General features: G+C 37.2%; 2 protein-coding genes across 2 annotated transcripts; one reads left to right on the forward strand and one right to left on the reverse strand.

Moving 5' to 3' along the window:
• Positions 1–1,899: 1,899 nt before the first annotated feature.
• Positions 1,900–10,045, reverse strand: LOC127877601 (zinc finger protein 85-like). Its single transcript, XM_052423630.1, has 3 exons — positions 8,349–10,045; positions 3,770–3,943; positions 1,900–2,883 (listed from the first exon to the last, which is right to left on the reverse strand). Exons 1-3 carry the CDS (start codon positions 9,754–9,756, stop codon positions 2,183–2,185), a joined length of 2,283 nt encoding a protein of 760 aa, XP_052279590.1. The 5' UTR covers positions 9,757–10,045; the 3' UTR covers positions 1,900–2,182.
• Positions 9,894–15,152, forward strand: LOC127877600 (zinc finger protein 69-like). The gene has a single exon (XM_052423629.1). The coding sequence runs from the start codon at positions 10,167–10,169 to the stop codon at positions 12,672–12,674; it is 2,508 nt and encodes an 835-aa protein (XP_052279589.1). The 5' UTR covers positions 9,894–10,166; the 3' UTR covers positions 12,675–15,152.
• The last annotated feature ends 859 nt before the right edge of the window (positions 15,153–16,011 follow it).

Below are 16,011 nucleotides of genomic sequence, written 5' to 3' on the forward strand. Positions count from 1 at the left end.
TATTGCAAAAAGTTATCGAACTTTAACCAAGGTTAAAGTTTTGGGACAGAATGACAGACAGGACAAAAACAATATACTCCCTCTTCTTCCAAGAAGGGGGCATAAAAAGCTGTTGTTCCTCACCAGCATTTGTTTATTTATAGTATAGAAAGAAAATTAGCCTAATCTAAATCATTAATGTGCAAGTGGTATGGCGGTTTTCGCATGTGTGTGTAACCCAGCCAGAAAAATCCCCAACCGTAATGGGAATCGAACACTGGACCTCCCGGTTCCAAATCAGGCAATCTCCCGCATCGCTGTCAAATCTATCCCATATAGCAAGGCAGTATACGTTCTCCTTATACCGAACCCTGCTCCATGTGGAGTCTACAACAAATGATATTCGAAATGGCCTTGATCACAACCATCCCCTCTGTTATCCCTGGATATGGGGAATCTTTACAACTCTTGTTACAGTTGCTCAATTGGTTTCAATTATCGAGTACAAACACTTATTCAATATCAATAGGCCATAGGGAGCACACAACGGACAACTGTTCACAGCAGGTAGTGTACACAAGATTTCAAAATATACTTAAAGAAAACTGCTTCAAACAGCTGGCAGCATTGTTTGTTTTAGCAAGTTCCATGATGAGTTGGCCAACAATTTGACTTCTAGCAAATGGTTGTACTAAAGCCATACAGGTGGGCCGTTTTTTAATGGACAATAAATCATTAGAACAACTGCTCTTAGCTAGTGTTTGAGCAAAGATTGTGCAAACAAATGCGTGCAAAGGCTTTTTCTTATTCGAAACCGGTAGTTTTTCCTAATGAGTAAGTTTTGACCCCATATCACCCAGTTTCTAACTCAGCTCAGATGCAATTGGGACAACTGCACAGACTACGTCATGAAATCTTTGTAAGAAATATGGCCTCTACATTGTTAACAAGATTTTTCTTAAATTTTACCTAGTAACTTTGTTTCTTAACCACTATGACCCAGTTTTTAACTTGGCAGATATGTTAATGGAACTCACGTTCTGACCATGTTGAATAAAGATATTGTAATAAATGTTTCCTCTAGATTGTTCACATGCTACTTCCTTAATTTGCCATTATAAGCTAGTTTTCTACCCAATGCAACCCAGTTTCAAACTCGGCCAAGATATAATCGGAACAAATGTATTGCCCATTTTTCATAAAGATTGGAAATAAATGTGGCCTCTTGCATGTTTACACGCTTTTTTCCCTTTTTTTTGACCATATTGTCATATTTTTGACCCCCACATTATCCAGTTTTGAACTTGACTGAGATATTGTTGGGAATAATATTCTGACCATGGCGCATGGGTTATAAAAGTGGCCTCCTTAGTTTGCACAAGCCTTTTCAATAAAATGACCTAGTGACCTAGTTTTTGACCACAAGTGACTCAGCTTTCAAAAAGGTTGAGATATTATTTTGACAAATGTTCAGACCAAGGTTTATACAGATTGGACAATGATTATTGCCACCAGATTGTTAACAAGCTCTTTCTTAAGCTAACCAACTGGCCTAGTTTTTAATCCAAAGTGACCCAGTTTTAAACTCAGCTGAGATTTTATTGAGACAAATCTTCTGACCAAGTTTCATGAGATTGGAAAAATGTGGCCTTTTGAGGGTTCACAAGCTTTTTCTAAAATCTTACTTAAGTGATTTTGAACCCACTTGACCCGTGTCATACTCAGCTGATGTATAATTTTGAAAAAATGATCTGGCCAAGTTTCATGAAGGTTGTGCAAATATATAAGGACTCTAGAGTGTTCATAAGGCAAATGTGGAGGGCGCACAACAGACAACAAATGACGGACATAAGGCGATAACAAAAGCTCACAATGAGCTGGTTGTGCTCAGGTCAGATTAGTGAACTAAAAACATTAAAATGTTTTTTAAACTCGTTTTTCTTATATAATATATACAAAACCCAAACGTCTATACATACATGCAGACACAACATACATATGTTGCGAATAAAATACTTCTACATAAATAAATATCAAAAAGGCATTCACAATTATGTGGAAATATAAAAAACAAAGTAACTACCGGTAGTTGTGACAAATACATTTAGAGAAAACAATAAATAACAAAATGCACTCTTTAAGAACCACATTCATATCTGACTGTTCAATGGCTTCAACATTTTTTTATCAATTTCATGTTCATTTACTGATCATTAATTTGGTTGTAATTAATGTTTTGCATTGCAGACAAATTCAAAACGGAAGGCCCATTACCAGCACTCTGCAAGGAATGAACAGCAGCCATATGATCCAGATGGTTGTGTATTGGTGCCAAGTGTCCAGAAAGATTCAATATGCTAGCTGGAGACAGTTGAACAGAGGCACATGCAACACTGGTCGCGGCCGGATTAGAATATTGCGGTGACACTATATTACCAGGATAGCAATTGTTGACAGGCAAAGATTGATTTGGACGGATACATGGTGTATGCCCGTAGGAATAATTACCAGTCTGATCAGTGACTGAATTAAACTGATTGCTCATGTGTATGCCAGATGATACTACAGAGTTCAAAGGTTCATTAGAAGCAGATGCGATGCAAGTAACAGTCCGAGTTGAATATCCTTGGTTACCTTTGAGGGAAAGGCTATTCTCAACACTTGAATGACTGTTACTTTCAATTTCTGGACATTCTTCCTCGTCTCCATATAAAATGTTCTCCTTTTTTAAGTAAGAAAACACGTCACTTTGCCAATCATGGGGATCTTTCTTATGCACAAGAATCATGTGTTTGCGTACAGTTGCCCCCTCTGTGAACCTTCTCTGACATAGCAGACACTTGTAGGGCTTGTAACCGCTGTGGATTCGCTCATGTCTCAACAATGATTGCTTCTGAACAAAACCTGAAATGAAATTATCCCTACTATAATGGTATTACAAACATGATTGATTAGTAAAATGTTTAGAATTTTTGTTGGAAATCTCTTTTGCAGTAGTTACAAAAAGAGCTGTGTTTGTGAAACACAATACCTCCTACTGCATTTTTAAGCCCCATTCTGCTACCATATATACCAAATCAGGAATGTATCTGATAACGCTTTGGAAAAAATCCAGAAAAGTGTTATTTCAAAGGAATTTTAAAAGTGCACTGCCCGTAACTTTGTCAACAATCAACCGACCAGAACAAAATTCGAAATGATCTGTAAGTCAAGCTGGAACACTCACACACTAAATCTGGTAAGTAACTGAATGTGTTAAAGACAAAATCAGGAAAGGAAGTGCTGGACAGACAGACAGTTTTAAACATAATTCATTAAATAACAGAGACCAATTGAAACTAAGTACAATGGTCTCATTTCTGGCTCTCTGAAAACTGAGCTAAAGACACGTGCGTAAAGTGTCATACCAGATTGACCTGTGCAGTCAACAAAGGCTTATCAGGGACATCACTTTCCGACGATCCTCAATTTTCACTATGAAGAGACTTCATTTATAAGAGAAATACCTAACACCGGAAAGTGTTGTACCTGATGAACTGTTCCAACTGAACTGATTAAACTGACACTACACTTAACGCACATGAATTAAGTTCCTTTTTCGCAGAGTGAGGCTAATATGCATGATTTGTTACTAGTAACTTCTAAACACTGTGCTAGACCCAGCCCAAAAAAAGGGAGCTAGATCAACTATATTTTTTGTAAAGTGACCAACAAACCAAAGAAAGCTACTCCAAAAAACCACCTCCCTGTAGGGCATAATATGATATGTTTTCCTTCCTTCAAGTCCTACCTTTTCCACAGACAGGACACTTGTAAGCCTTATCACCTGCATGAATGGCCTCATGTGCTTTCAAGGCTGAGTTGGTTTTGAAAGACTTGGCACAGTGACTGCATGTGTGTTTTCGCACACTTTTGTGCACAATCTGATGCTCTCTAACGCAGTGTTCACTAGCAAAAGCTTTACCTAAAATATATAATTGTCAGATTCAAAATATTTCAGTTTGTTTGCTTAATTATGAACATTTTCAAATTAAAAACATTTCAATGCTTACATAGACATGATTATACTGTATAGTAGGGCTGTCACGATTCACCGGTAAATCGGTATTTTGCGATGTATGTCGTTAAAAAAATATCAACGCGGTACGGCGTTGCCGCACTGGTTTTTAAAATCTAATTTTTCCTTTATGAGCACAGCAGATAAATACATAACATACTTTGATTTAATAATCGTTTGAAGTTCTATCAAGCTTATTGGGTTGTGTTGATCACCTTTTGACAGGTTATAGTCAGAAAATGATTGTTCTTATTTATTATAGTTTCTAGTCGTACCATGATACATGGTTTTCAGATTATTGAGTCTAATAAAGTTGTTAAACCTGTTATTCTGCTGTTTTCTTGACAGATATATATTCTGTAAAATATCGCAATACGTATGGCAATACAGTGTTGCCGCATCACAATATATCACGATACGCTAAAGGCGCATCGTGACAGCCCTACTGTATAGTAGTTCTACCAATGTTTGTTTTTTAATCAGACACACATAAAATTAATTACATGTGACCATTTTAAGAACAACAAGCAAATTAGTTGAATTGATATCCCCGCAAAAATTAATTTTGTGACAAATGGACGGACTGACAGACAGACAATGCCATTTTAATTTCCCTCTGCCAGGGGCAGGTGATTAAAAATAGCCATCTGTCTTTGACGGTCACTGAAAATAATAATAGACCAGCTATTTTTTTGCTTCTTTATATTATAAAGTACCAGAAAAGGCCCTTCACAATTGGGAAAAAAAATCCCAATTGCTGTCTATTTTTTTTAGATAGTTTCCCTATTCAGCTCTATGGCTGGAACATAAGTAAATTTAATTTTGACAACTAGAAAACACTTAGTTATCAACTTTAAAGTATTTGGGAGCAAAAAAACAAATACCAATTTCCCAAAGTGAAGACTTCACGCCGCAAATTTGCCCAATAATTTTAGGTTTTCTGTGTGCAAATATTTCCCAACAGGGCTGGTACAGGTACTTTTCCCAAAAGGGCTGGTACAGGTACTTTTCCAAATTGGGCTGGTACTACAGGTACTTTTCCCAATTGGGCAAAATAAATGGCTGTTACTGTCTCAGGATGGCATGCTCTACCCTTAATTCTGCTTAACATTTTTCAACATGTTTGTTACTTAACTCTAGTAACACAAGATAACCTTGAGGATCTTTGAATGCATACCTAAGAAATTGTTCTCATATTCTATATTGTAATACTCATAACTCCTGAATTGAGAGGCATAGACTGAACAAACTTGCGGTAGTAGAGAGCTTTTTAATTTCAAAGATTTTTGAAAATTTTATTTCTTTATGTCTGTTTTGACACCATAGCACCATCTAACGTTACATGCTAAATATGGAAGCTTTTGGCCTTTTTGTTTGCTAGAAAATTTAATGTGTGGTCAATTTTCATCCCAGGGACATGATTTTAAAGACAATTGCCAACTTGTCCTAATTTATGCTTTTTTTAAAGGTATCCATATAATTGATATGAGACGGATGTACCAATTTATATATTTTTTAATGATGGCAAAGACATTAATGGAGGCAACAAGAAATATTGCAGGCCTTTTCCTAGCATAATTATGGGTCTGTTAAATTCCCAAAGTGAAATGTAAAAAAAATTCCCACTTGTGGAAACAAATCCAAAGTTCCAAAATGAACTATTTTTTTAAAGAAATGTCTAATGATTATATATTTTTTAAATTGTATTTTCATTACATCCAATGAAGCATACAACTATAATGTATATGATTTGTTTCTTCTACTTTGAATTAATATAAAGAAATGTATTAGTTTTTCCTGTATCAGTGGCTTTGTGTGCGAACAATTTCCCAAAATGGCCAGAAAAAGGCCTGCATTGAAACTCCAAGAGTGATTTTTTTTTATCTCAATCCAAACTCAGGTTTAAGTGAAACAAATTATTTCTTTTTTTAAGACGCATTAACATTGACATTTATCTGACTTGCCCACTGAGATTTCAATCTACATGTAAGTTTAAATTTAAGCAATCTTTGAACACAGATTTCACTGCAATCTCTAGACTCTAAATGTATTGAGCAAAAAACAGTTTTTCTTTAAGTACAAGTGACCGTGACCTTCACCTGACCGGGCCAAAAAGCAATCCCATGCAGGTAAGCAACTTATACACACGATTTCCATGTAACCCCATGTTTCAAACTTACGTATTACTTATTAATATAAGTGGACACCGTTTTTCTACATTGACTTAGTGACCTGGACTTTGATGCAACCAACCCTTAAGCCCAAGTCTCACTATTGCCGGTAAAGCCCCGGTCCATCCCGGTTTACTAACGCCGGTCGACCGGCGAGAACCGGAATGATTCGTAGAATTTTTTTAACGCAGTCACACTATTTCCCGGTGCCGCCCCAGTTGAAGCTGGTCAACAGCCCGGCAGAGCCCCGGTCAACCCTGGCTACTATTTATCCCGGTGAAGCCCCGGCAGAGCCCCATTTGCCGCCGGTAATACCCCGGTGAAATCAGGCAGCGTCCTGGTATACCGTTACTCCCCGGCACTCACCGTGGCTATACTGTCATCAGACCCCTGCAGAGCTAAAGCAACGTCCCGATTTAACCCTGGCGGAGCCCCGGTGAATGCCAGTGGTATCACTTATGTACCATAGCTATACCGGGACTCTGCTGGAATTCACCGCGGCTCCACCATGGCGTTGCCGTAGCTCTGCCGGGGGTCTGTATGGGCCCCGGTGGAGCTACGGTGCTGTCCCGATTGTTCCCGGTGCCGTCCCGGTCGGTTCATCCTGGTTCATTCCAGAGGTATTAAACATTTGAATACTTTCACGGTGAAGTCCCGGTTCATCCGGGAGGAGCCCCGGTTCATCTGGGTAGAGGCCTGGTTCATCCCGATAGATGTCGGCTCATGCACTGGGGCTCAACCGGCATCATAGTGAGACTGAGCCTTTAATATACATGTAATGCCAAGCTAGGTCTTCATTCAAGTTACCTTCATACAAAATTTTAATTTAATACCCCATCCAAACTGAAGTTCGTGTCTGAGACCATTTTCCTATTATTGGCAACTGTGATCTTAACCTGATGACCTTGACCCAAATTCAATGCCAAGGTAGATCTTTATTAAATCTTTCTGAAGTTTTTCTAATATAAGTGATCCGCACTCTGCGAAAAGGGGGTTTAATTCATGTGCTTTCCGCCTTAACTGGGATTTTGTTGAGAAGAGATTTCTTTACACAAAAAAACATCATAAAAGCTGAAAGCGTCGTCCCTGTTTAGCCTGTGCTCTGATTTGTTTCTGCATTATATTTTACAGCCCGTGCTTTTTTGATTGGGAAGTATAGCACAATAAAGCATGAAATAGGGGAAAATGAGAAATTATCAATATTATTATAAATAATATTTCAATTTGTTGTAAGTGCGTATTTAACCGCATTAAAAAATTTATAGTATTAAGTGCTGTGGTATTACATTGCTGTGAAATCAACTCAATAGACTTATTATTGAGTTTATTAGAAAAGTTTTTTGGAACTTTTTTGTAAAATTATGTTTAGCTTTTTGGGACTGTCATTAATGGCAAAAAAATTCACTGATCTTTGACGACACTTAACGCACATGCATTAATCCCCCTTTTCACAGAGCACAGCCCAAGTCTATATTGAACTGGTAATCCCTAGGCTCGGCTAGTTTGACAACACTGACATAACTTGAGAAATCTTTGGTCAAAGTTAGGACCTCTAGATAATGCTTTATACCAAATATGAAAACCTTGGGGTTTGCAGTTTCAAACAATAAGATTTTTAAGCTATTCTAAGTACAAGACAGCCATTTGAACAAATGAAAACAATTTATATTGACGACAGCCATGCGCTTAATTTATACCACAGACCTGACTTATTTTCCATAGTAGTTTTAGCATTTTTTTCAAACTTGGACAAGACTTATTGCGGTAAATTACGCCTAACTGAATCAACTCTACATAAGAACCATCAGACAAAACACAAATAAAATAAGATGACAAGACAATACAGACTTTAAACAAGATATGTATATTTGCCCACACATATATGTGTAATTCAAACGTTTATGCAGAAAAAAAGTCATGTGCCTCATATTGATCTTTTAATTATTTTACTTATACTAAAGATTTCTACGTTATAAGACGAAAAATTCCAATCAGATTGTTAATATCTTTTTTATAAAGACTTGACCAAAAATTAGCATAAAAAATGACATGATTTGAGAACAAAAAACCAATCCGCATTATGCAAACAACAACAAACAGGTGAGTAATACCTGAACAATTCACTTAATAGTTAAGCTTACCACAAATGCGACAGTTGAAAGGTAGAAGTCCTGCATGTCTATTCATATGACTGTCATAGCTATACTTATGGACAAACTCTCTGCCACATGTCTGACACAAAAACCTCTGTTTTTCCTTCTGTTTCATCCCCAGGTGTTGATATTTTAAGTGACTATTTAAAACTTGCCTCGCTGAGAACGTCTTTTCACAATGAGGACATGGATACATAGATTTAACATAACCATCTTCATGAGATTTCAGATGTTCTTCAAAACTTTTCTTTGTTTTGTAAGATTTACTACAAATGTGGCAGACAAAAGATGTTTCAGAATGAGTTTGCTCTATGTGACGTTGCAAATCCCAGTTATAACCAAACTGCTTATTGCAGATGTCGCATTTAAGGTTTTGTCTATGATTGCGCTTAATGTGAGTTTCTAAATTTGTCTCTCTCTTTCCAATATATTCACAAAGGTGACAAGGAAACCCAGTTGTGGTTTCCATCTTGTTACTAATTTTCATTCGTCTATTTTTTCCATTCTTCCATGTAACTTTAAAAATGTCACTATCATAAACAACTTTATTATCAGTGTCAGTGGACATTATTCTGTCAAATGCAGAGACATTCACATTTTCATCTGTGTAATCCCCTTCATCCAAATTGCCCAAACCAAGTTTGCTTAAATCAATGGATGACTTTGGATGTTGAATTTTCAAATGTCTTGAAAACATTAGTTTTGTTGAAAATGGCTTTTGGCAAAGTTTGCACTGATATGAATAATGCTCCAGATGTCTTTGCATATGGTCATCCATATAACGCTTTGTTTTGAAATATTTCTTGCAAATGCTACAAAAATATCTCTTTATTGATTTGTGAACTTGAATCTGATGTCTTTTCAAATCTGATTTTAAACCATATTTTTTACCACAATCCTGACATTTGATGTTCTTTTGATGTCTTCTCAGTATGTGTTTTTCAAGCCAATTTTCATTTTTTGTAGTATAACTGCATTCTAAGCATTTATATTTTTCTTTCCATTTTTTTGTCACAACAGCAAGAGGTACCTCCATATCTACAGTGTCATCCGAGTCGTTGTTTTCTGAAAATTGAGGCTTTTGACAGCTGTCATCAATTGGTTCAACTTTCAGTGCAATGATGTCCACCTCAGTTTTAACGTCGTTGGAATTGTTCTCAAACGACGATATTTCTTGTATTTGGTGCGCATTGCTTTGTTTCAGACAACATTCAAGTTCAGAATAAGCTTTAGCTATATCTTTCCATTGCCCTTGTAAAGAGATTTGACCGTCCGACGTTATGATGTTAATAAAGGGCTTTAAATTATCAAAAACCCCATACAGAAGGCTTGAAGGAACGGTAGATATATAGTCTTTTGTCAAACATGTCGTTGTTAATTCAAATATTTCAATCATGGTTGTAAATCTCACCAAATAACGTTGACCTCTCAAACTTCAATTGTTATTGTCATAGGTATATATATTCGTCAGTGGTTTGCCTTTAATCGACTAACCTCCGTGTTGAAGAGTTTCGTGTTTTTTTCGGCTTAAGATAAATATTAACCAGGAAGCAAGCATAGTTAATGGTTCTGAAACATTACATTCCCACCGTTTTGTTTGCTTCGTTCAGTTATTAACTTAAAGCACTTAATTAAAAATACGTGAATATGCGTCTGCTAACTTTTTGTGGTGGCAATTAGTAAATATTTAGTAGCATTTAGCCTCTGTCATTTTCCACTTCCGGTTGTATATAACCATTTATGGGACGATGTGAAAAGTGAACTATTTGTCGTTTTTTGGAGGTGATTTGACTATATTGCATCGCAATGAGCGAAATATTTACGGTTGTGACGGTTATTTTGTCGCCTGAACTTGTAGATTCTATACCACACACGAGATTGCAAAAAAAGTTACGAACCCTTAGACTGGTTACTGGGGTCCAATTTTCGAAGACCCATGCATTGCACGGTAAATGGTATCAAGTGGATGCAGCGTTCGAAATTCTCAACCATTGGTCAAAATATCCGGATCATGAACCTGCTCTATATGACTCTAGCTCTTGTAATGAAAAAATAAACCTATGCGAGTGTCAGCACATAAAAGAATTGGTGGGGGAAATTTCTAAAAAACTTGCGAGTGAAAAATCAAGTGGAGCTAATAGTTTAATACAGCATGACAGTGTAGGTATAAGTATCAATACGTTCCCTGTCAAAAAGGATATTGACAATCTTAAAAAAGAGCTTGAACTGTCAAGTGTTTACAATGGCAGGAATACAGAAGATTGTAATTTTACAGACAAGAAGACAACTGCTGGAATTAGCAACAATTCATATATCAAGATAAAAAATAAAAGGCCTGATATACATGCTACTTATGTCTATTCTAATGTTGAACCTGTGCAAAATAACCTGGATAATTTGGAACAAGAAACAGATAATCATAGTTCTTTTACTGAAGCGATTGCAATCAACACAGCATCATTGATTTGTGGAGGCACTGATACTAATTGTGAGGTAACAAAAAATAAATGTTCTAAAGCTAAACATGTAAAGGCTAAACGCAAACCTGGCGAGGATGGGTATTGGACTAGAGTGAAGAGAGAAGACAATCACTTGGAACATATTTGTTCACAGTGCGGAGTTGTTCTCATATCTAGAAAGAGGTATCGGGAGCATGTGAGAAGACTGCATCTTAAGGAGTATAAATGTGATGTTTGTCTCAAGGGATTTGGCTATCCATCTGATCTGAAACACCACAAATGTACAAAAAGTACAGTAAAAAGCAAGGAATCTAAAGTCACTCAACTGAAACCATGTAAACAGCCCAAACTGTCCTGTACATTGTGCAAGTATACAACTTCTTCAATAGAAAGGTTGAGCAAACATTTTCAAGTTAAACATTCTACCGTACATAATTTTGAGGAATCTAATTTATTGTTTAAAGAAGCTAAAGGTTTAGATCAGCAACTGGAAAATGTGCATCATTTAAATTCAATATATGTGTGTGACCAGTGTTCAAAATGCTACAAATCCAAAGTGAACTTTGAACTGCACATGAAGACGCATGAAAAAAATTATGAAAAACCACATTTTTATTGCACTGTCTGTGGCAAAGCGTTTACTACAAAATATGTATTGACTATGCACAATAAATCTCAACACCTCGGAATCAAGCAAACATACTTGTGCCCAATATGTGGAAAAAAATTCTCTAACAGGAATTCTTTCAAACAGCACGCAAATGTCCACTCTGGAATAAAACCATATAAATGTGATGTTTGTGAAAAGGCTTTTACTTACCACAAATCATTGAGAGAGCATAAATTTATGCATGACAACATTCGCAGATTCAAATGCAATACATGTGGAAAGACTTTTCGACAAAGAACAACTCTTCACATTCACAAAAGGACACATAAACTTGTGAAAGACCATGTTTGTCACTGTGGCAAAGAATTTTCTCAAAAACAGGCATTGGAACGTCATGAAAGGATTCACAGTGGTGTGAAGCCATTTAAATGTGTACATTGTGGAAAAGCGTTCAGTGATTCCACTACAATCAGAAGGCACATGATTGCTATCCACCTTGAATCAGAATCTAATTGGCAAGATAATATTATTTGCACTGTACAGAAAAAGTCTGATTATTATATTATTGGTGGAACTGGCCAAAACAGAAAATATTCAAAGTCCAAGAAACTAGGCACTAATTCTGCATTGGACCAGGATATGGTAAAAGCTTTTGCATCTCACAATGGGTCATTGAGTATTTGCAATAACACACCTTTACAACCAGTCAAAATGGAATCTTTGTACACTAATACTAGGCCTAGAGAAAATCTTGTTCAAGCTACAGGTACGCAAATGTACGCACTGCCAGGAGGTCAGGCTATACAGTTCAAGGCAGGTGCTGTTATAAACATCAATGGCATAACAACTTATCAAGGCACCAACCTTCCACTGTTGAACTCCAGCCTAACACCATTACCTGTAGATTTGCCACATAATGTGAATATTCTTGATAACCAAAAACAATTATCATGCGTTTCTAGCCAGTCTTCCTCAATTGTGGCAATACCAGAACCCTGTGATGGTGCAAAGAGCAACAGTTGTGTATTAGTCCAATCGTCCCAGCAGATGTATCAATCATCTACAGACAGGACTCTCCCAGTTTTATCGTTTAATGCAGCAGGCCAAACTCAAAGTGTGCAGCATCTTGTTATTTGTTCGGAAGAAAACAGTACAAACCTGACTGGAATAGTGGGCTTCTTTCAATACCCGTTACACTCCTCTGCTAATAATGACACTGCATCATCATCAACAAGTTTAATATGAACTTGGAATTGCTAACAAATAGTGATATTTTGCATTCTCAAACAATTACTAGTCAACTTGTGCTCAGATGTGCTGTCTGTAAGTCTTAAAGATGTGTATTGTAACTCATATACAAGTTCATGTAATACTATGTTGTATGTAAATTATGGATATATTTTTTTGGACATAGATAAATGCATGAAACGTTACAAATACTGCTTGTTAAGGTCTTCAGAGCAAGCAGCTTATGGTGAGCTTCTGTGGTCAGTCTATGTCCTGCCTCATGGAATGTGAAGTTTGCGCTTCTGTAGTATGTCTATGTCCTGCCTCATGCTGTGTCAACTTTGAGCTTCTGTGGTCAGTATATGCCCTGCCTCATGCTGTGTCAACTTTGAGCTTCTGTTGTCAGTCTATGCCCTGCCTCATGCGGTGTCAACTTTGAGCTTCTGTGGTCAGTCTATGCCCTGCCTCATGTGGTGTCAACTTTCAGCTTCTGTGGTCAGTCTATGCCCTGCCTCATGCGGTGTCAACTTTGAGCTTCTGTGGTCAGTATATGCCCTGCCTCATGCTGTGTCAACTTTGAGCTTCTGTTGTCAGTCTATGCCCTGCCTCATGCGGTGTCAACTTTCAGCTTCTGTGGTCAGTCTATGCCCTGCCTCATGTGGTGTCAACTTTCAGCTTCTGTGGTCAGTCTATGCCCTGCCTCATGCGGTGTCAACTTTGAGTCTTTCTACTTTTTGGGCCAATTTTATGATTCAATGGTGATGAAACTTTGTCAGAATATTTATATTGACAACTTAGCTTGAATCTCTGTCACATGCATCCAAATACTTTTTCACCAATCCAGGTCAATCTTTCAAAACGTGTTACCACTCTAGAAGCCAAATGTATTACTATATCTTAATAAACTTGATCCGAATGGTTATTTGGCAATATCTAGGCAAAGTTCAAATCTGGATCACGTAAATCCAATGACAAGGTCAACAGGTCGTTTCTTATAAGAAAAAAATCAAATAACATATAAAACCACCCAGTTTAAACTCAATCGTTATAAAACATAAACACATTATTATTATGACATAACTATCCCACCAGGTGAAGTCTTAAACTGTTGGTAAAATCTAACTCAGGTGAGCGCTTTTGGAGCATCATGGCCCTCTCGTTCAATCGTTGTTATACAGGTAGTTAGTTTTTAGCTCACCTGAGCACATTGTGCTGATGGTGAGCTTTTGTGATCGCCTTTTGTCCGTCGTGCGGCATCAACATTTGCCTTGTTAACACTCTAGAGGCCACATTTACTGTCCAATCTTCATGAAATTTGGTCAGAAGAAGATTGGTCTCAATAATATCTTGGATGAGTTCGAAAATGGTTACGTTTGCTTGAAAAACATGGCTGCCAAGGGACGGGGCATTTTTCCTAATATGGCTATAGTAAAATCTTGTTAACACTCTAGAGGCCACATTTATTGTCCGATCTTCATGAAACCTGGTCAGAAGATTCATCACAATAATATCTTGGACAAGTTAAAAAATGATGCCAGTTGGTTGAAAAACATGGCCGCCAGGGGCGGGGCATTTTTCCTTATATGGCTGTAATAAAACCTTGTTAACACTCTAGAGGCCACATTTATTTTCCGATCTTCATGAAACTTGGTCAGAAGATTTGCCCCAACGATATATTGGACAAGTTCGAAAATGCTTCCAGTTGCTTGAAAATATGGTCACCAGGGGGCTGGGCATTTTTCCTTATATGGCTTCATGAATCTTCATGAAACTTTGTCAGAATAATTGTTTAAATGATACATTGGATGTGCATGAAAATGGTCCTGGTCTGTAGACAAACGTGGCTGCCAGGATGTTCACTAGTCATAAAAGTTGTTAAGAACATTTTGTTCTTATGACATCTTGGGCTTCACAGAACAGGTCACTTCCTTTGAATCTCAGGTGAGCGACTTTGGGCCTTTTAGGCCCTCCTGTTTGTTAGTGCAATACTATTTTATAATGCCCCGTGCGTATAAAGGCTATATTGTTGAACACACTCAATAATATGTGGGCGTTTGATTTAGTTCGTTGTTTGATATTGTATTTTTCGCATAAAGTAAGCTAGATTTAGATGCGTTTAATGAATTGTTGTGTCATAGATTCCAAAACTATGTACCACAGAGATCCATATTTTTGGTGATGATACATTTTTATGAACAAACGGTTTTAAACGTTAACTTAGCACAGCATTTTCATCTGTTAATTTTTTTTTGTTTTTCCGTTGAAAAAGCACAGCATTTTCATCTGTTAATTTTTTTTGTTTTTCCGTTGAAAAATATATTATTTTGTATGTATTTGATGTTTCAAATTACAATGTACTTAGGAAATGTCCGCATATTTTCGATATCTTCTCCAACAAAAGGAAGATATGTACTTATATATATATATATATATTATATGATGATCATGATTACTACGGTAAGCCTGGAATATTAGCAATAAAGGTTTTTATCAGTATTTGCTTTGATTTATTTCGCTGTTTTGAAGTTATATAGTCATATAGCGGCGGTCAGTGAACCGACACTTTTCCTGGGTTAGCTGGCTAACCAGCACTTAGCACATCTTCGTTTGCCAGTACAGACAGCTGCCCCTCTTGAATCAGTTATAGGGTGAGGCCAGCATTTGAAATAAATTCGTGGCCAATCTTTCACATACATGTTGCTTGATTTGTATTTTACCAGCTGGTCTAGTTGGACATACTTCGGAAAAAGTTATTTTTACAAATTAAGAAATGGCGGGACCGCGGCCGACGCGTATCCCCACCACGCAACTATTGACCCAGGGGTCGGATCGAAATTCCAAATAGTGCACTGTCGGACATATGCTCATATATAGCTACCATGTGTTTAAGTTTCAAGGTTCTAGTGCTAATAGTGTAGGGGGAGATAGTGGCCAGGACGGACGGCGGAGATAACCACATAAACCCCCCGCTCCAATATGGAGCGTGTGGATAAAGAGTGTTGATGCTGATAAACGTGTATATTTTGTTAGAGTTGTTGCCGTTTTCAGCAGTAGTTCTGTCATATCACTGCGGTCAGTGTATAAATTCAGAATTTCCTGGGTTTACTGGTATACTTAAACTTATTACACATTCATATGGAAGAAACTGACACCAAGTGTCATGGAGAAAATTGCCTAAGACAATGATTTCATGACCCATCCCCACACAAGTTATATAAGAGCCGTTCATCATGACCCATCCCACACAAGTTACTAGTATATAAGAGCCGTTCATCATGACCCATCCCCACACAAGTTATATAAGAGCCGTTCATCATGACCCATCCCCACACAAGTTATATAAGAGCCGTTCATC

The sequence above is a fragment of the Dreissena polymorpha genome, chromosome 4, assembly GCF_020536995.1.
Source record: "Dreissena polymorpha isolate Duluth1 chromosome 4, UMN_Dpol_1.0, whole genome shotgun sequence".
Lineage (NCBI taxonomy): Eukaryota > Metazoa > Mollusca > Bivalvia > Myida > Dreissenidae > Dreissena > Dreissena polymorpha.

Coding starts and splice junctions, on each gene's coding strand:
- LOC127877601 (XM_052423630.1), bottom strand. CDS start 9,756: ATGATTGAAATATTTGAATTAACAACGACATGTTTGACAAAAGACTAT. Junction 3,944..8,348: donor TTTCAACTGTCGCATTTGTG/GTAAGCTTAACT, acceptor TATATATTTTAG/GTAAAGCTTTTGCTAGTGAA. Junction 2,884..3,769: donor GTGTCCTGTCTGTGGAAAAG/GTAGGACTTGAA, acceptor ATTTCATTTCAG/GTTTTGTTCAGAAGCAATCA.
- LOC127877600 (XM_052423629.1), top strand. CDS start 10,167: ATGAGCGAAATATTTACGGTTGTGACGGTTATTTTGTCGCCTGAACTT.